The sequence below is a fragment of the Myxocyprinus asiaticus genome, chromosome 6, assembly GCF_019703515.2.
Source record: "Myxocyprinus asiaticus isolate MX2 ecotype Aquarium Trade chromosome 6, UBuf_Myxa_2, whole genome shotgun sequence".
Classification (NCBI taxonomy): domain Eukaryota; kingdom Metazoa; phylum Chordata; class Actinopteri; order Cypriniformes; family Catostomidae; genus Myxocyprinus; species Myxocyprinus asiaticus.
In genome coordinates, this window is record NC_059349.1 from 9,205,948 (window position 1) to 9,226,561 (window position 20,614).

At 43.7% G+C, this 20,614-nt stretch overlaps 1 protein-coding gene across 4 annotated transcripts in view; it reads left to right on the forward strand.

Moving 5' to 3' along the window:
- Window positions 1-20,614, forward strand: part of dab1b (DAB adaptor protein 1b) — a 111,817-nt gene that overhangs the window by 38,366 nt on the left and 52,837 nt on the right. For all 4 annotated transcript variants that reach the window (XM_051699544.1, XM_051699546.1, XM_051699547.1 and 1 more), the window contains exons 3-4: window positions 2,518-2,657; window positions 15,764-15,862. In XM_051699544.1, coding sequence (XP_051555504.1) covers window positions 2,518-2,657; window positions 15,764-15,862 — 239 coding nt within the window. The remainder of the gene's footprint in view (window positions 1-2,517; window positions 2,658-15,763; window positions 15,863-20,614) is intronic.

Genomic DNA, 20,614 nt, shown 5'->3' on the forward strand with positions numbered 1-20,614 from the left:
GAAAAAGGCTGGAAAAATCACTCTGGACCCCACTCACCCTGCCCACTACCTTTTTGAACTGTTTGCCTTCTGGCCGACGCTTCAGAGCTCTGAGCACCAGAACCGTCAGGCACAGAAACAGTTTTTTCCCTCAGGCTATCCATCTCATGAACTGATAAATTGCCCCATTGAGCAATAACTATGTGCAATACACAGTTTAGTCTTTCTTATATTTATCCAACACATTCAACCTCTTCTGCCATTTCATTCCTCTGGGGAAAAAAAAACAACAACAACAAAAAAAAAAAAATTGCACTGTACACAACAGATTTGTATTTACACTGTACATAACAGATTGTATTAGATTTGCACCACCCATGTGTTTGTATGTATGTGCGTGTCTGTACGTATGTGTATAATTATTTTTTATTTTTTATTATTATCTAAGTCTCTGAAAAAAAAACCAAAATGCTGCTGTTTTTATATTGTTTTTGTATGGTTGTACACTGGAAGCTCCTGACACCAAGACAAATTCATTGTATGTGTAAGCATACTTTGCAATAAAGCTCATTCTGATTCTGAAATGGTCTCCCTTCTTTACGTTAAATGCCCATAATAATGTTAATGGCATGACAGTTACGGGTGCTTCATATCAAAACATGGATATCAATTGGAGAATCACAAACTCATGATGATTCAGATAGATCCCTAACTACTGATTTGATCAGTTATGTGTTTCAAGCATACTGCATCTATAGCCAACATTTGGGAAGCGATCATTTTGACAAACTTTGCTATTTTAATTGTAATATGATAAACATTTATCAGCTAATATTACAGCTGCTCCACTCCTTCACTCTGACTGAACTGAAGCGGTGAATGCAGACTATTTAAAGTGCAGCCTTTTGTGGTTTAGTAATCATGTCATATCGCAATTTCAACCTTAATTCAATCAATCCTTAATAGTTATCATACTGATGTGTCAGAGGTCAAAGATTGCAGGTTTCAAAGCATTTTGGATTTTTATCATTTTTCCATGTCCATTTTGTCACATCCGTAATGCAAGTTCATTTCCCAATCTAAACTGAAAAGTTTCTGATGTCAGGTGTCAGGTTTAATATACTGGTAATGAGTGGTTTCTATGAGAAGTTAAATTTCATGTTTAGACTGCAATTTCACGTCCATGAGGTGGAATTGCTCAGGGGTGACCTCAGATATTTGATTATGCTTGGACAGACAAATGAAGACTGTAACTTGACAATGCAAAAATTCAGTGTGGCTCGATTATTCCTGCTCATGTACAAATGCTGGGTGATTTTACCACACTTAAATTCCCGTCACCTGTGGTAACATCTCTGTAATACATGAATTCTCTTATGGCTTTAACATGCTTGTTGGATGAATAACTGGGAGGTTTTTGGTTGTTGCAGGCAGAAGATCATTAGAAAAGATCAAAGGTAATGTTTTTTTTAGAAGCTGAAATTTGTTTTAATGGTTTTTATATTTTCCTTACATTTTATGTTTAAATTAAATAATTATTTAATGTTTAGATGCCATAATGCAAACCAAACTGAGCGTTACAGTTCAGCCTCTATACATCCAGCAGTCCATGAGCGGTTTTGGTAATTATCTTTAAAGAGGCGGCGCAAGAGCAATACAAAATCTTCGTCTCGAGTCTATAATCCCCTAAAGCTGAGATTTATAAAGAAAGGTGAAAGATGGCCAAGAGCACTGTACATAAAGGGAAAAGAGTCTCTGTTAGACCCATATAATGCTCCTCAAAAGCTTCTTTCACACAGTGGTACATCAAAAGACCCCTTGAGCAGTGCAGACCAGGTGACCTATTCATTCCCTGAGGGTGTTTGAGCAGTGTTGTCCTCCTTATAGACTCAAAAGTGCCACTTCTATAGTAGCATGGTTTTTGTGCTCTTCTTAGAAAGCTCTTACTGTATTTGTCCTCTTTATATTCATTATTTGAAATGGGAAATCTTTTATCTTGCTCTAAATGAATCACAATAAAATGATTCAATCATGTAATGCTCTAGTCAGACTGTTTTACCAGGAAAAAAGTCTGGTTGGTTAGAAAAGTAATATCACACCTTTCCTCAACAAGTAGAAATGAATTGAGCTATAGCATTTATGTCTGTAGCACAAAGGGTGCAAGATAAATTATGCATCAGTGTTTAATACTAAGAATTAAGGGTTCAGAACTAAGGACAATTTCTTCAAAAAGACTATTTAATTCAAAGCTAATTTGTTAGAACATGTGCCATGTGGAAACATAAAGATGGCTCTCTTAAAAGAATAAAATAAAAAATAAAAAAGTCATTGTTTTTATCATTTTATATATAATTGTTATTTATGAGCTGTGAAATTGCTCAGGCATAGTTTCCAACACCTACTGTAGAATGATGTGAGCATACTCATAATCTCCTTGAATACTCACAAGGACACCAGCACTCACTCTAAAAGGGTTTAAATGAGTGCATGATTTATCAGTTTGAACAGATTATAGTCACTCTCCATCTCTCTGTGTAGGTCAGAATCGCAGTGAGCAGGCCCTGATTCAGCGGTTCAGAGGAGATGGCGTCAGTTACAAGGCCAAGCTGATCGGGATTGATGATGTGACGGCAGCGCGTGGAGACAAGCTGTGCCAGGACTCCATGATGAAGCTGAAGGTAAAGATCTTTGATAGAAGAGAAAGGAGCTTGAGGTTTGATTGCTGGAGAGAAGCTGTGTTAGGGTGTAAAGCCTAAAAAAATCTTTATTTTGTATAAAATAAATGTGTGTTTTTTCAACTTCAACAGGTCAACTGAGCAATACTGCAAAACATAATGACTCGAAATTAACAAAGAACTGTTACTGTGTGTGAACTTAAAGGGATAGTACACCCAAAAATATAATCATTTACTCGCCTTCATGCCATCGCAGGTGTGTATGACTTTCTTTCTTCATCAGAACACATTTAAAAAAAAAAAAAAATCTTGGCTCAGTAGGTCCTTAAAATGCAAGTGGATGGTGATCCAACCTTTAAAGCTCCAAAATTCACAGACAGACAGCATAAACGTCATCCAAACGACTCCACTGGTTAATGTCTTCTAAAGCAAAACGATCACATTTGCTGTGAAAAAGATCAATATAAGTACTTTTTAACTATGAATCATTGCTTCCGGTCAGCTGCAGACGCACCAGGAAGAGCAGCGCTGTTTACAACCAAGTAGGAGGAACGCTGTACAGAAGCTTCATAGGTTTTATCTGTTTGTTTACTCACAATGGGGCATCCTGGATGTCTCAACCAAGACAAAAACAGTGGCGAATTCAGAAAGCAAAGCCCTCTCTGATGGCCTGACATGCCTAATAAATAAATATTTTTTCATCCTTTCATTCTCATTCACCTTTTTGCCTATGTATTTCCAGTCGCTTTCCACTCCTAATTCATCTACAAATGAATAGCAAAAAAATGCAAAGTTTATTCAATCAGAATTTATTCTGTGATGCTTACAAGCGAAGCGTGATGGCTGTTTTACAAATCACTTGTCGAAGCAGCGTGTGAGTCTGAGCTCCACCCTGTTAGGCCTTCAGAATTTCTATAGAATCCCTCAACAGTGCAGTGAATAGGTATTGTCATGGTTACTTGTGTAACCTCCGTTCCCTGATGGAGGGAACGAGACATTGTGACGATGTAGTGACACTAGGGGTCACTCTTGGGAGCCCAAGACACCCCTGGTCTTTGATAAAAGGCCAATGAAAATTGGCGAGTGGTATTTGCATGCCACTCCCCCGGACATACGGGTATAAAAGGAGCTGGTAGGCAACCACTCATTCAGGTTTTATGCTGAGGAGCCAAGACAAGGTCCGGCCATTTCAGCAGGTAGTTCAGCGTTGTGGCAGGAGGGACACAACATCTCGTTCCCTCCATCAGGGAACGGAGGTTACACAAGTAACCATGATGTTCCCTATCTGTCACTCACTCGACGTTGTTTCGATGTAGTGACACTAGGGGTCCCTATACGAAATGCCACAACTGGCTGAACTGTGTTACGTGAACTGGCGGTGTGTGGTGGGCAGACCACTGTGTGCCTTGTAGCCAGCACACCAGGTCGACACGTAACCTCCTCCAACATAGTTATGAGTGTCGAACGGCCCTTTGGGGACAAGTCAACAACCCAAAAGATAGAGACAGGCTAACCCATTCGTGGCCTCTTTTCCCCTTCTTTTTTTTCCACTCCCTAAAAAAGAAGGGGGATTATCTGACTGGGCCGCCAGGTCTAGTCGGGGGGTATCCCTCCCAAGGGGAAGACACCGCGGAGACCACACCTCACCCAAAGAGAGGGGGGGATATTTAAGTGGAAAAATACGTCACTTGATCTTTCCGACCATGTGGAGAGTCTTCAAGGTAGATCCTACCCAACAGGAGAGGAGTTACTACAAACATGGAGACTGTGGCAGAGGGGCTCTGCCCAAGGAAGACACAGTTTGCCAACAGGGAAACAGACTAGCGGAAGATATATATTGCATGGGATTAGCCTTACAGGGAACCGCCACATGCGGAGCACCTACTCCAGAACAGGACTCTTAGTTAGCACGTGTACTGGGCCAGCAGCGAGTCTCTCCGAAACCTCGACTGCCACAGGGCTCAGAGGAAGTCAACCAGGGAACAAAGTTTGTGAACACTGCTGGGAATTAATGGCCCACGTCTTCAGCTCAAAAGGAGGAAGGCGTTATGTGCAAGCAATACACCCGGCCGGCTATCCCGGGCTTATCCACTTGTATTGCGTGCCACTACCTGGGACGAAACTGGCTCCACCCGGAGGTTGTAGAACCTTGCAAAGGTGTTGGGTGTTGCCCAGCCTGCTGCTCTGCAAATGTCTGTTGGAGAGGCACCCCTGGCCAGGGCCCAGGAGGCTGCTACACCCCTGGTAGAATGGGCTCATCGTGACGGATTGGAAAGCGCAAGCCACGCATCCAAGTTCCATGCAAGGGGGACCAAGGGGACAACGTAGTCGGACGTACCAGCAGGTGGGGCCTCGCGGCGGGGCGGAGCTCGAGGTTCCACACCACGTCGTGGCCGTGCTGAGTCTAGGGACATCAAAGCACTTACCAGGCTCCTGTGACCACCCCCAGAACAGCCTGGGATGGGGGAGGAAGAGGCCTGTCCTCATAACCCATGGAGACTACCACATCGGGGGAGGCTGTGTGCAACAGCTGGGCGCTCAGGGGCGGGAAGACCACCGCTAGAGTGCCAATCCTGCAAGGAAACACCCGTGGATGGTAGTCGTGATGACGACCGTGCACACCGGGTATGTGACCCAGGGAGGAAGGAAACCACTCTTTTGCTGAACTGTTGGGTACCGCAGCCACTTGGGCATGCGGTGAAATCAAACATGAAGGCAACAAAAGATTTTCCACCGGGCCCTCCACTGGGGGATGGAGTGGTCATCTTACCAGCTCCAGGTGAGTGGGTTTTGTCGTCCCTGGGTCGCCCGTCTCAGGGGCGCTTGGACGACCTCCATGGGTTCTTAGCGGCCGACTGTGAGACGGGTGGCGTCTGCTTCCTGCGGTGGGCTCCATGCCAGGGCCGGGCCGAAGGGGCGGGCTGTGGTGGAGCCGGTGCAGTCACCGCAGGGGGACGCGCTTGGCGACGAGCAGACAGGGTGCGGGATCTTGAGCTGCGCCGGGGCAGGATGTGCCAGATAGCCTCCGTTTGCTGCTTCACCGCCGAGAACTGCTGGGCAAAGTCCTCGATGGTGTCGCCGAATAGGCCAGCCTGGGAAATGGGGGCAGCAAGAAACCGTGTCTTGTCGGCCTCACCCATCTCGACCAGGTTGAGCCAAAGGTGGTGCTCATGGACCACTAATGTGGCCATCGTCCGCCCGAGAGACCGCGCCGTGACCTTCGTTGCTCAGAGTGCGAGGTCGGTCACCGAGCGCAGTTCCTGCATCAAATCAGGGGCGGAACTACTCTCGTGCAGTTCTTTCATTGCCTTGGCTTGGTGGACCTGCAGGAGAGCCATGGTGTTTAGGGCAGAGGCAGCTTGTCCAGCAGCACTGTAGGTTTTAGCCTACAGTGCTTGGACGGGTGCTTAGGGCGTCCGCGCCAGGTGGTGGCGCTCTGTGGGCATAGGAGCACCGTGAGCGCCTTATCCACCGGGGGAAATCGCCGTATAGCTGCTGGCCGCCCCGCCATCGAGGGTTGTGAGGGCGGGGGAACTGCGGAATCGGAGCCAGGCAGTAAAAGGTGCCTCCCACGATTTCGTCAGCTCCTCATGCACTTCCAGGAAGAAAGGCACTGGAGCGGGGCGTGGCTGCTTTGAGCGACGCCCCGAGCCCAGGAACCAATCATCAAGCCACGAGGATTCAGGGTAGAGCGGAGGGTTCCACACTAACCCGATGCTCGCGGCCGCCCAGGAAAGCATGTCCATCATTTCTGCATCAGCCTGTGACTGGGCAATCGTCCCCGAGGGGGGGAGCCCAGTTGAGGCTTCTGCGTCCGACTGGACGAGCCCGCTCTCCGATGCTGCGCTCGAGAGCTCATCATCTTCGCGGGCTCCGAACAAGAGGCCAAACTCGCCGTGAGACGAGCCGGCGGACTCATCCGGAAGCCCGACTGAGGCAGACAAGCGTGCTGGGGAATGGGAGGTCCGCGGGGGATACCTGGCAGAAGCGATCCCATTGGGGACCCAAATCACCCCCAGTGCTAGCAGCACTGGCCTCATACCCATAGGTAGAAGGACTGAGGCGGGGAGCCGCGACCGTGGCGTTGCCATGGTCATGTTCTCGCAGTGCGAACATGAACCATCCACAAACGCTGCCTCCGTGTTGGTCGCACCCAGACACGAAAGACAGCGATCATGACCAGCCGAAGTTGAGAGATAACCACCGCAACCAGGAATAACACACAATCAGAAAGGCATCTTTAAAAAAACGCGTCTTAAAAAAGACGTTCCGTGTGTGCCGCTCTTTTAGAGAAATATACTCTTTTAGCAGAAAAAGCTGTTTCAGAAAATATACTCTCTTTTTTTCTGCCGAAGCGCCCAGGGGCGTTCTCTGCAGTGCACCAGTGCAGAGGAAGGAGAAGCCGCTGAAATGCGCTGTCAGATCCAGCAGAGGTGAATGAACAGTAGAAATTCAGCTCAGTGAGCATGACCATTTGGCTCCAAAGAGAAAATCTGAATGAGTGGTTGCATACCAGCTCCTTTTATATCCGTATGTCCGGGGGAGTGGCATGCAAATACCACTCGCCAATTTTCATTGGCCTTTTAATCAAAGACCAGAGGTGTCTCGGGCTCCTAAAAGTGACCCCTAGTTTCACTACATCGACACAACGTCGAGTGAGTGACAGATAGGGAACTATAGTCAGATTGTCAGATTCATCAGCCAGTCAGATTGATTTATGTGTTCTTGGTGGTTTAGGGTATGTCCCAGTTGTGGTCTTCTAGCTGGCCTTGATTGACGCAATCATGCTTCAAGTGATGTACGTAATTTAAGAGCAAAGACTGTTAGGTCTAGATGACGAGTTGGCTGTCATTGTCAGAGAACAAGAGTGAGACAAAGAGACCCAAGACCAGAGGAACAGTTTAAAGGATTTATTAACCAGAAATATTAACATTTACTGTGCTGGCCAAGACTGAGGGTCCCAGCACCGGTTGTGAGGAGGGGTTTGAGGATGCATGCACGCCATCGCCGCACAATGGGCAAATCTGTGAAGTGTTTTCTTAGGTGGGTGTGTGCGTTGTGGAAGTCAGGACGTGGGCAGAGATGAGGAGTCCTTCGTTGAAGACTCGTGAATGCAGAGAACAAGCGTACAGCAAACTGGAAGGAAACCACACTCCTGACACGCGGGCAGAGACGGGCAGCCAAACAGATATACGAGACGGATACAACTAGGCAGAGAGAGTGATTTAAGTTATTTCACATCAAACAAAAATCTAGCAAAGATACTGAGAACAAAATGGGCTTAGGAAGGGAGTGAATTAGTGGAGAACCAGGTGCTGCTAGTACGCTAATTAGTGGCATGATCAGCGTTCCCCTGGGAACAATCAACGTTCCCATGGAATCACTGAACATGCATGCCGGCAGCGCCTGCGAGACAGGAGGGACAGAAAATAACAAAACACACAGAACAAACCGACAAACTCACCCGAGCCGTGACAGTCATCGCCATCGAGAAAGAGATCCTTATGGATTTAACAACCTGAGATGTTCTGCATGACCATGTGATTATTTAATTTATTAAACAGGAAAGGAGGACTGATTTTCACTTCAAGAAAATTGGTAAGTGCTTTTTGCATTGTTAGAGCAACATCAGGAGTTTTCTAATTGTAAATTAGTTTGGCTGGAGCATTCAGTGTCAGTTCAAGTTTTGAAAAGTAACTGTGAACCTTTATGAAACTAAATATTATTAGATAGCTTTTCATGGTATTATAAACCTCCTTGGTTTTGGCTTTCGTGTGTGGACGTGTTTTTAAAATGACAATTGGTATTATTAGTTGACTGCGACGTAATATATGATGTTCATAGGCATAGGGTGCCTTATGATAGTTTTTCTCAATTGCTTTGGCTCAGTTCTCGAATGAGAATTATTTTTTTCAAAAACAAAGTTCAAATCTCTGAACAGTTAGTTTCTTGTTCACACCAGATTTGAATTTCTTATTCATTTAAGCAAATTGCACGTGTTTTGGCACATGTGTGCAAAAGAGTAAGTACAATTGTCTACAATTTGCACAGTAACTAAATGCACATGGCTTGCTGATCAAAACTGATGTTGTTGATTCTCAGTGAAATTGTCATACTCTTCATAACTTCAAAGCATTATTTCATCATGTGAGCCATCACATGCAAAATGATCCTTTCAGTTATCAAATCTGTCAGACATACATGTATATTCCATAAATATCTCTGACATGGATTGTTTATGATGTCTGCTACATCTCTGGCCAGACCAACATGAGCGACAGGATGTCAACCAAGAAGATGGGAACTTGTAGTGTTACATACTGTGAGGAGGAACAATTTATTGCTTTTTACAGAACTACTGCAGGTTTCTTCATTGTTGCAGGGTTTGTTTTTTTGTTTTTTGAGAATGGATGTCATTTTGTGGCAATTTTCTGTTCACTATATATGAAATATATATATGTATCAAATGTGTAAAAATGTACATGCAAATTTGAATATTCTGTATACATACAAATGTGCATATTCTTTTTTCAGTATTGTACAATATTGACTTTTCCCAGTAAACTTTTACCTACTGTTGAAATCGGTATGTAAAAAGCTCAGTGTGATACACAGTAGCATTCAACTAGACAAAACTGACATTCTTGAATAATACAGTAAGCAGTCAGTGTCAACAAAAATGTAGAATAAAAATGAAATTTGTATATAACAAACATTCCCAGGGTTGACTGCCATGGTGAAAAAACATCTAAACATTTTGACCAGTACGGCTCACACGATGACAATTTTTTTTTTTCCATTTTGGTGGCATTGGCCAATTTACTGACACAATAACTAGGTTTTGAAGCATGAATTAAATGTTTTGGGTGAGTTACTGCATTTTGCAGACATGCAATAGAGTTGCAATGTCCCAAAAAACAGTTTATCATGCCCGGGAAGGGTGGTTTGCAGCAAGGCAGAGCAGGCGCCCCACCTGGAAGATGTGCTGCTCCGCAAGCCCGCAACGGTGGCCAGTGGCTGGGGCGGGCATGCGGCCCCATAGACCAGCACACTTACCTGTTCGCTGGCCATCTCTCAACGGAGAATGAGAAAACACGAGGTACTCACATCCGACTGGTTGACCGGAAACACTTCCAGCGCTTTGCCGTCGCGAGCGTGCTGACCCAGGGAAAGAGGAAACTGCTAATTTATTGACCATGTGAGTGCTGAGGCCCAGAGGGCACCCGGCGATGTTATACTCACCACGCGCTGGCCCAGGGACGATGGTGGGGCTGGTAAGTTCACCTGGGCCAGACCGGTCGGAGTCAGTCGCCTCATCCCAGGGTCGCCCGTGTCAGGGCCACCTCGAAGCCCATCCGGGGTTCTTGGGGGCCGGCTGACGGGCAGGTGGAGCACACCTTCCTATGGGAGGATCTTCTCATAGACCGGCGTAGGGGTTCCAATGGTGCATGAGCCGGGGCCGGGGCCGGCACCGCAGGAGAACGGCCCTTGCGAGAGGTAGATGGGGCGTGGGACTTCAGAGGCCTGAAGGTGGCCGAGTCGCGCCGTGGCAAGATATGTTTGATCGCCTCCGTCTGCTTCCTCACCGTCGAGAACTGATGGGCGAAGTCCTCGACAGTGTCGCCAAAAAGCCCCCCTTGGGAGATGGGCGCATCGAGAAAGCGAACCTTTTCGGCGTCACACATCTCCGCAAGGTTGAGCCACAGGTGCTGCTTTTGGACCACCAGTGTGGTCATGGTACGCAGTTCCTGCATAAACCCTGGGTCGGTTCTACCCTCATGCAGATCTTTCAACGCCTTGGCCTGGTGGACCTGCAGGATGGCCATGGCGTGCAGGGCAGAGGCCTCCTGACCCATGGCCTTGTAAGCCTTCGTCATCAATGAAGAAGAGAAGAGAACTTACAGGCCTTGGAAGGGAGCCTTGGTCAGTCCATCCAGGTGGCTGCGCCCTGCGGGCATAAATGCACCGCTACGGCGTGCTCTACCTGGGGAAGCTCGACATATCCCTTAGCCACTCCACCATCGAGGGTAGTTAGGATGGACAAACCAGCGAAGTGTGTACGGGCAGAAAAAGGTGCCTTCCATGACTTTGTTAGCTCCTTGTGCACTTCCGGAAAGAAAGGCACCGGGGCGGGGTGCGGCCATGAGTTGTGCTCCGACCCCAGAAACTAATCATCCGGCCGCGAACGCTCAGGGCAGGGTGGATGTTTCCACTTTAGCCCGATGTTCGCAGCCGCCCGGGCAAGTACGGCTGCCATCTCAGCGTCCATCTCATCCTGAGCTCTGAGCTCCTGCCCATGAGCGGTAGAAGATTCATCCGCTTCCGACAGCCCACCCTCTGATGCTGCGACCAATAACTCCTCCTCGTCATGCGCCATAAACGAGACATTAAATCCACCCTGAAGCGGACCACCTGCATCGCTCGACAGCTCTTCCAGGTAGAACGAGCGTGCTGGGGGACGGGAGGTCCGTGGGGGCTGAGCCGGCGGAAATGCTCCCATGTCCACATCCAGATCGCCAGCGGTGCTCGCCGACCCGGCCACCTGAGTTTCAGCCCAGGACAGACTGGGTTGGGAAGCAGCCGCTGTGGCTCCCTGCTTCATGAAGAAGGAGGTGGGCCGTGACCGCAACGTTCTCATGGGCATGTTCTCGCAATGAGAACATGATCCCTCCACAAAAGCTGCCTCGGCATGCTGGTGCCCCAAGCACTCGAGACAGATCTCATGGGTGTCCGGAGGGGAGAGATAACGGTCACATCCAGTAGCACAAAGGCGAAAGGCCATCTTTAAAGAGATGGAAATTGTTTGTGCGAGCTCTTTTAGTAGAAAATGTACTCTTTAGAATATACTCTTTTAGCACCTGCAGACTTGGCCGCCGAAGTGCCCAGGGGAAGCACAACACTCGACTGTGGGGTGACCGCTGATATGCACCGTTAATCCAGCAGTGTAAGCATTGGTGACAGACGAACACACATGAGTTCGGCTCCGAAGAAAAAATCTGAATGAGTGGTGCACGCCATCTCCTTTTATACCCGTATGTCTGGGGTGGAGAGTGGCATGCAAATTCCACTCGCCAATTCTCATTGGCCTTTTCTATTTTAAGCAAAGGTAATTGGGGCTCTCAAGATCGAACCCCTAGTGTCACTACATCGACACAACGTCGAGTGAGTGACAGACAGGGAACTTACCTGCACAAGTTTGTCTGGAACGTATAAAGGATTTTTCAGAATCTATGTGGCAGCACATACATAGAAAATTCGAAAATATGTGGAACAAAATCGTAAATCATTATTACAAGTTATAATTATAACGGGAACATAAGATCATGTTGACGTGTGTTCATGTGTTTATGACGTGTAGTTTTACATAGAGATAGAGACTGGCTCGTGTGATGCGAGTTTACCACAAATGTAATCCCAGTGTTAATAGGACAACATCCGTTCATGAAAAATCATGTGAATTGCTCCAACGCCTGAATTATAATGAATTTTGATAATATAAATCTAGAGGACAGTACCTGAGAAAAAAGAAATAAATAACTTCAAATAAATCGCAATAAGGCACTGTTGTTTACAGTGGAAAGTTATTTTTCTGACATCTCATTTTTTATTTCCTTGATTATGGTATAGGCCTATATACAACATTGTGATAGATAGATAGATAGATAGATAGATAGATAGAATTTTATTGAGTTCTCAAGTAATTATTCAAGACAAAGAAATAACTAAAATAAGAACAAAGAAACAGATGAAGAAAACTGCTTAAAGATCCTAATAGCAATATCAAACATTGAAGTAATATTAAGGGGGGATTCTTGTACAATACACTTTGAAAGGCTGAATATGTGTGTGTGCGCCAGTAAACTTAAAATGGCAACAGAATTGTGATTTTTTGCTAATTTTATGACATAGACAAGGACTCGTAACTCTGACTTGTATGCAGTTATTGGTGACTTGGACTCGGACTTGATCAGTGAGGACCTGGACTCGACTCGGACTCGAGATCTAGTGACTTGACTACAACACTGCCGGAAGCTATGATTTATAGTTAAAAAATACTTAAGTATTGATCGTTTCACTTTAGAAGACATTAATTTAACTAGTGGAGTTGTATGGATGACATTAATGCTGACAGTCTGTTCTTTTTGAACTTCAAAGGTTGGATCACCATCCACTTGCATTTTAAGGACCTACTGAGCTAAGATATATATATATTTTTTTTTTCTTAAAATGTGTTCTGATGAAGAAACAAAGTCATCCACATCTGGAATGGCATGAGGGTGAGTAAATGATGAGAGAACTATCCCTTTAAGGCTTGTGAGATTTAAACCAGAGTAACTATGGAAGGGTTTTTGATATGACAATGTGTAGTTAAAGATACATGTTAAGCCTAGCATACATCCACAGTCTTGTTTTCCGTTGTGCTGGTGCGAACACTACAGGACTGATCGCAGATTGGGTGCATCAACTACACGACCATTCATCCCCGACTGAGACCATGTGTGCACCTGGTATTAAGATGTGTTTTGGGTGATCCGATCACAAGTTTTGTCTCTTTTGACCACTTGTGTTTGGATTTTGAGGAGAGAATCTCTGATTTCATGAGGACATACATCAGTTATTACGTCTGTGTTTTACTGAATGATAATAAAGCGCAAAAACTTAAAAGAAAAAGCGCTAAAACCTGCACACAGTTTCTCTTAATTATTCACAAACATGACTTTATAGCAGAATTCAAAGTTATTTTAGTGCAGTACCTGTAACTGAGCTTCTAATGTTTTTTCAGATCGTATGCTTATTTACCTTTAAATCCATAAATAACCGGCAAAAAACTGGCCGTTACAGATGTCTTAAGAGTCATCCTGTTTCAAACGGGTTGCCCAAAAAGAATCTTAAAATGAAGATGACGAAATTAATTCACAAACTCGCACAGTTTATTCCTGATAACGTGTTGTGACGAGGAAGAGGGTGTGGCCAGGCCGTGAGGGTGCACAGCCAGCGCTGAATCAGCTAATCAGCGGGAGCGTGAGATAAAGGGGAGCCGGAGATGCCAGTTCAGGAGAGAGAGAGAGAGACGCACGCGGCCGCGTTGCATATGTGTCCTTATGTTTATGTTCGTTTTATGTTGAGTTTCTGATTAAACTTTACGTTTACTGTTCAGCCGGTTCCCGCCTCCTCCTTGCCCATCCTTATACTGTTACACATGTCAACAAACATTAAAGAATGGTTCTGGCCCATTTTCACAATTATTTGCAAAGGAAAAAAGCGCACACCTGACGACTGTAAAGTTGATAGGAGAGACGAGACGGGAGAGTGTGGATCCAAATGCAGTCTAATTTATTAATGTAACTCAGAAGATGAAGACAAAAAGATGAAAATAAAACACTTGAGAAAAAGGTAAAATCAAACATCACAGCAGTTTTCTGGTAAATATGAATGTAACATTTAAATTAACATGTTAACAATCTAACTAGAACCGACCATAAGGGAAGGAAACCAGAGAGTATAAATACACAGAAGGATGATGATGGAACAGGAGACAGCTGTGGAAGATGGAGGGCAGGTGAGGGTAATCAACAAAGGTGCATCCTGGGAAATGAAGTCCATAAATAAGTGGAAAACAAAGGGCAGTTCGTGACAACGACAAGACGTCTAGATATCAGGCTGGTCTGAAATCTGTCGTAGCATCTGTGACTTGTTGGGGCATGACGCAGGAGTGCACACACTACAAGACCGTTGGTCGTGAGATCTGAGACTTCTCGTCATGGTCCATTTGCTGACTTGAAACATAAAAGAAGACGAGCTGGAGTTGTGTAGTGTACACTTCACTTTATGTGTTTTGTTGTGATTAGTTGTATTTTTTAAATAAATAATGATAATATCTTAATCTGTGTAAACACCTTTTGCTAGAATCTGTTACCAGAAAGAGGACTTGTCCTCTGATAGTCTCAACAAAGTAGTTTCAAATCCTATAGTTTTCTGGACAGAGCAATTTGTTTCAGATCTCAGGTTCTTCAATGCAATACCAGGTCTCGAGCGGGTTAGAATGAAGAAGAATGGATTTCCAATAGCATTCCCACAAAGCCATGGAATACTAATCTACTGATCCACAGCCTTCAGGAAATGTCCATCTAAGCATCGCTTCTCCCTTTGTTCTCGAGTCAGTGCTCAAACAGATTTGACAGCTCATTGAGGTTGAACACAGGCTGCTGACATTGCTTGCTGTGTGTGTGTGTGCATTATAGTTAAGCTGTTAAGCATTTACTTAAGAGAGATGTCAGGAGATCAAACGTACTCCAAGTGACCAAGCAACGTGTTAAGAATTGCTTCTCATTATTCGACAGAAAGCCAAGACAATGAAAAAGTCTTCTTCAAAGGCTTCAGTCAGCAAGATCTGTTTCTATTCTGCAATCAAAGAAGTCTAAGAACATTAGCAGTCAGCAATCTAGACACGTCTCCGTGGAGTCTTTTGTAGTGCTAAATGTAAAAGAACAAAAGCAACCCTAAAAAGTGATGTTGAACAGAAAAGGTGTCAGTTATGTAACATTTGCAACCATCCCCCCATTCACACTACGTCAACCTCTTCATATCTCACTACCTTTTCTGCAGATGCTTTCATTGATATTTGCTTTAAAGCTGAAGAGTGTAATTTCTGAGCTACGGGTGTCACCAAATGGAATTGCACAAATATTCCAGAAAACTCATTGGTTGTACAAATAAATAGTCCTGCTACAAAATCATACCATTGGTCAAGCCAATGTTGCAGTGACGGGTCACTCAAACAAACAGAAATGTTTAAAAAGTGCAAAAGTGTTACACTTTTTGGGGAAATCAACCTACAAATGGCTTACTATTTGTCTTTCCATATTTAGCTGGGATACGAGAAATAATTTTAACATCGGAAAAATTACATCCATCCACTTAAATTTGGTTAGGAATATGAGTTAATCCATTCATACACCATTCCATCCTTTTTTCTGATTTCCCAAAAAAAAAAAAAAAAATATATATATATATATATATATATATATATATATATATATATATATATATATATATATATAGAAAAGGTGAATTTCTCCTCATCCTATTTTCTCTTTTTACTGCTACAGGGAATTGCTACCTCGGCACGGTCAAAAGGGAACCACAAACAGAGAATTTTCTTGACTGTGTCCTTCGGAGGAATCAAGATTTATGATGAGAGATCAGGGGTGAGTTGAGGATACAATTCATTTGATTGGTATATACATGCACTTTTAAAGAGGTCATACTATGTGGCATTTATTTTTTTATTTATTTTGAGTCCACAAAGTTTTCTTGCACTACAGATTCACATAAACATTTTTCAACAATATACAGTTAAGGCTGCTACTCTACCCTTAAGACTTCTTGATGTAAATGTTTTATAATGTCTGTTAATGACTTATATGCAAATGACCTCTGTTTTAATTGTCTAACTTCTTCACATATGAAATGAGGGGAGCAGCTCAGCCATGCTCCATATGGAAGTTTTACTGAGGACTAGTTTCTAAATGAATTTCAAATTATTTAAAAAACTTTTAGTTTTTTTTAGTTTTGGATGCATATATGGTGACATTCTCAATGCTAACGCAAATCGTGTATTTGTGTTTATGTTTATTCATCGTGAATGTGCAATGCCTGCCAAATTTCAAATGGAAACCAAAAATTCACTTTTCCAGTGTCTTACAAGTGACGACGCTGTTAGACTGTATTAATATAGTAATAGCAATGTCTCCATTTTCGATTTCGTTTCCTCAGCGTCACGTTCCAATCTTACCAAAATTCAAATGGAATGGCAATCCCTTTTACAACTGCATTTGCCAACCACAGACACCTGCAAATCAGCTTTTGGGGGTGCTCACACATGGGCTTGGGGTTTGCTGTCTCATCCAGGGGTGCATTTCCCAAAAGCATTGTTAACCAACTATGGTCGCAAGTTCTATTGTTATCAACATAGTTCAATGGTTTGGCGTTTCCTGAAAACATAGTTCCAACAAACATTTGCAAACTGCATCGCAAATCTCTTTATCTGTGGTTAGAAGCATAGTTTCTTGTTAGTTTGCTGTACAGTGTGGACATCATTTGACTTCTATATGTTTTATTCCATATACAGTATATCCTTAATTCTGTCAACACTTTGACCATGTTTACATGCACTTTAGAAAACTGCTTATTCTGGGGTTTTGCAGAAAGCAGCATTATGAAAAGTCATGTATATGTGAATGCACTTGAAAAGGGATTAAAGGCTGTTAAGAGAAAGTGCTTTAACACACACGGCTTCTGTCGGAGAGCACGGTTTATATGTCCATGTTAATGCATAAGTGCCGTTCTTATATGATTTTGAAGAATGCACATCTGCGTATGTGTTTAGGTGTGTCGGGGGAACCCCAAAGTCTGAAGTAAAGGGAAACCCCACTATTGAAGTGCAATCATATGTCGCATTACATAGTGCATGCAGCTTTCGTGACTTCAGCAGCTTTCACACATTAAACAGCTTTCTGGCGTACTTGTAAATGAGCTATTAACATTTGATATCTGCAGAAGTTATTACTCCACACTCTGCGTGACAGCATTAACAACAGCTCTATATTGTTTAACTAACATGGTTCGAATGATGGATGTGCGACATAGTTACTAGGGTTTCGGGTCATCTCTAGCTAGTCGGTTTCTCTAAAGATGTATGGTGGTTAAGCAGTGAGTTACTCAGTTGTACGGGAAATGCAGCCCAGTGTAGTTAGGAGACAACAGTAAAATCTAACCCTACCCACATCAAAGAAAGTCCCGTTTCCCCTTTCAACATAAAGTTAACATAAAGACATAAATGCAGCTCAGTTATGCGTCTTCCGCTTGTGTGGAGGGTTTGCATTAATATCCTTTTTTGGCAATGGCACTGTAGAGGTAATGATCATTATTATCCTCTGTTACCATTAGTGCTCTCTCTGCTGTTATTTCATGCTTTATACTCATTAGCCACACACACACACACACACACACACACACACACACCGATCATCCTAGCATCAATCATAAGTAATTATGGTTATTTTCTTCAACTTTCTACTATCAACTTCTGACCATTCCAAGATATGGACCATGTTTCAAGAAAATCAGTTTTTTATATATATATATATATATATATTATACACACTGACGGCCAAAAGTTTGGAATAATGTACAGATTTAGCTGTTTCGGAAGGAAATTGGTACTTCAGTTCACTAAAGTAGCATTCTATTGATCACAAAATATAGTCAGGACATTACTGATGTGAAAAAAACAGCACCATCACTATTTGAAAAAAGTCATTTTTGATCAAATCTAGACAGGCCCCATTTCCAGCAGCCATCACTCCAACACCTTATCCTTGAGTAATCATGCTAAATTGCTAATTTGGTACTAGAAAATCACTTGCCATTATATCAAACAGTTGAAAGCTAAACTCAGCAAAAAAAGAAACGTCCTCTCATTTTCAACTGTTTTTATTTTCAGCAAATTTAACATGTGTAAATATTTGTATGAACATAAAAAGGTTCAACAACTAAGACATAACTGAACAAGTTTCACAGATATGTGACTAACAGAAATAGAATAATGTGTCCCTTACTAATGGTGGGGGGGGGGGGGTTAACAGTCAGTATTTGGTGTGGACACCAGCTGCATTAAGTACTGCAGTGCATCTCCTCCTCATGGACCGCACCAGATTGGCCAGTTCTTGCTGTGAGATGTTACCCCACACTTCCACCAAGGCACTTGCAAGTTCCCGGACATTTCTGGGTGGAATGGCCCTAGCCCTCACCCTCCGATCCAACAGGTCCCAGACATGCTCAGTGGGATTGAGATCCGGGCTCTTCGCTGGCAATGGCAGAACACTGACATTCATGTCTTGCAGGAAATCACGCAAAGAACGAGCAGTATGGCTGGTGGCATTGTCATGCTGGAGTGTCATTTCAGGATGAGCCTGCAGGAAGGGTACCACATATGGGAGAAGGATGTCTTCCCTGTAACATACAGCATTGAGATTGCCTGCAATGACAACAAGCTCAGTCCGATGATGCTGTGACACACCGCCCCAGACCATGATGGACCATCCACCTCCAAATCTGACCCACTCCAGAGTACAGGCCTCAGTGTAACGCTCATTCTTTCGACGATAAACACGAGTCCGACCATCACCCCTGGTGAGACAAAACCATGACTCGTCAGTGAAGAGCACTTTTTGCCAGTTCTGTCTGGTCCAGTGAAGGTGGGTTTGTGCCCATAGGCGACGTTGTTGCCGGTGATGTCTGGTAAGAACCTGCCTTACAACAGGCCTACAAGCCCTCAGTCCAGCCTCTCTAAGCCTATTGTGGACAGTCTGTGCACTGATGGAGGGATTGTGTATTCCTGGTGCAACTCGGGCAGTTGTTGTTGCCACCCTGTACCTGTCCCGCAAGTGTGATATTCGGATGTACCGATCCTGTGCAGGTGTTGTTACACGTGGTCTGTCACTGCGAGGATGATCAGCTGTCCTTCCTGTCTCCCTGAAGCACGGTCTTAGATGTCTCACAGTACAGACATTGCAATTTATTGCCCTGGCCACATCTGCAGTCCTCATGCCTCCATGCAGCATGCCTAAGGCACGTTCACGCAGATGAGCAGGGACCCTGGGCATCTTTCTTTTGGTATTTTTCAGAGTCAATAGAAAGGTCTCTTTAGTGTCCTAAGTTTTTATAACTGTGACCTTAATTGCCTACTGTCTAGCTGTTAGTGTCTTAACGACCGTTCCACAGGTGCATGTTCATTAATTGTTTATGGTTCATCGAACAAGCATGGAAAACATTGTTTAAGCCCTTTACAATAAAGATCTGTAAAGTTACTTGGATTTTTTAAATCCATCTTTAAAATACAGAGCCTGAAAAAGGGACGTTTCTTTTTTTGATGAGTTTATTTGGTTCATTAAATGAAGCTTAACATTGTCTTTGTGTTTGTTTTTGAGTTGCCACAGTATGCAATAGACTGGTATGTCTTAAGGTCAATATTAGTTAAAAAAAATGGCAAAATAGAAACAGCTTTCTCTAGAAACTCGTCAATCAATAATTATTTTGAGGAACGAAGGCTATGCAATGCTTGAAATTGTCAAAAAACTGAAGATTTCATACAATGGTATACACTACATTCTTCAAAGACAAAGCACAACTGGCTCTAAAAAGGACAGAAAGAGATGTGGAAGGCCATATGAACAACTAAACAAGAGGATAAGTACATCAGAGTCTCTAGTTTGAGAAATAGATGCCTCACATGTCCTCAGCTGACAGCTTCATTGAATTCTACCCACTCAACACCAGTTTCATGCACAACAGTAAAGAGAAGACTCAGGGGTGCAGGCCTTATGGGAAGAATTGCAAAGAAAAAGCCACTTTTGAAACAGAAAAACAAAATAAAAGGTTAAAGTGGGCAAAGAAACACAGACAATGGACAACAGATAATTGGAAAAGAGTGTTATGGAACTTAACCCCATTGAGCTTTTGTGGGATCAGCTAGACTGTAAGGTGCATGAGAAGTGCCTGACAAGACAGCCACATCTATGACAAGTGCTACAGGAAGTGTGGGGTGAAATGTCACCTGAGTATCTGGACAAACTGACAGCTAGAATGCCAAGGATCTGCAAAGTTGTTATTGCTGCTCGTGGAGGATTTTTTTGATGAGAACTCTTTGAATTATTTTCATGAAAGAAGGAAACCAGAGGGTATAAATACACAGAAGGATGATGATGGAACAGGAAACAGCTATGGAAGATGGAGGGCAGGTGAGGGTAATCAACAAAGGTGCATCCTGGGAAATGAAGTCCATAAATAAGTGGAAAACAAAGTGCAGTTCGTGACAACAACAAGACATCTAGATATCAGGCTGGATTTTTTGATGAGAACCCTTTGAATTATTTTCAGAAGTTCTGAACATTTTTTTC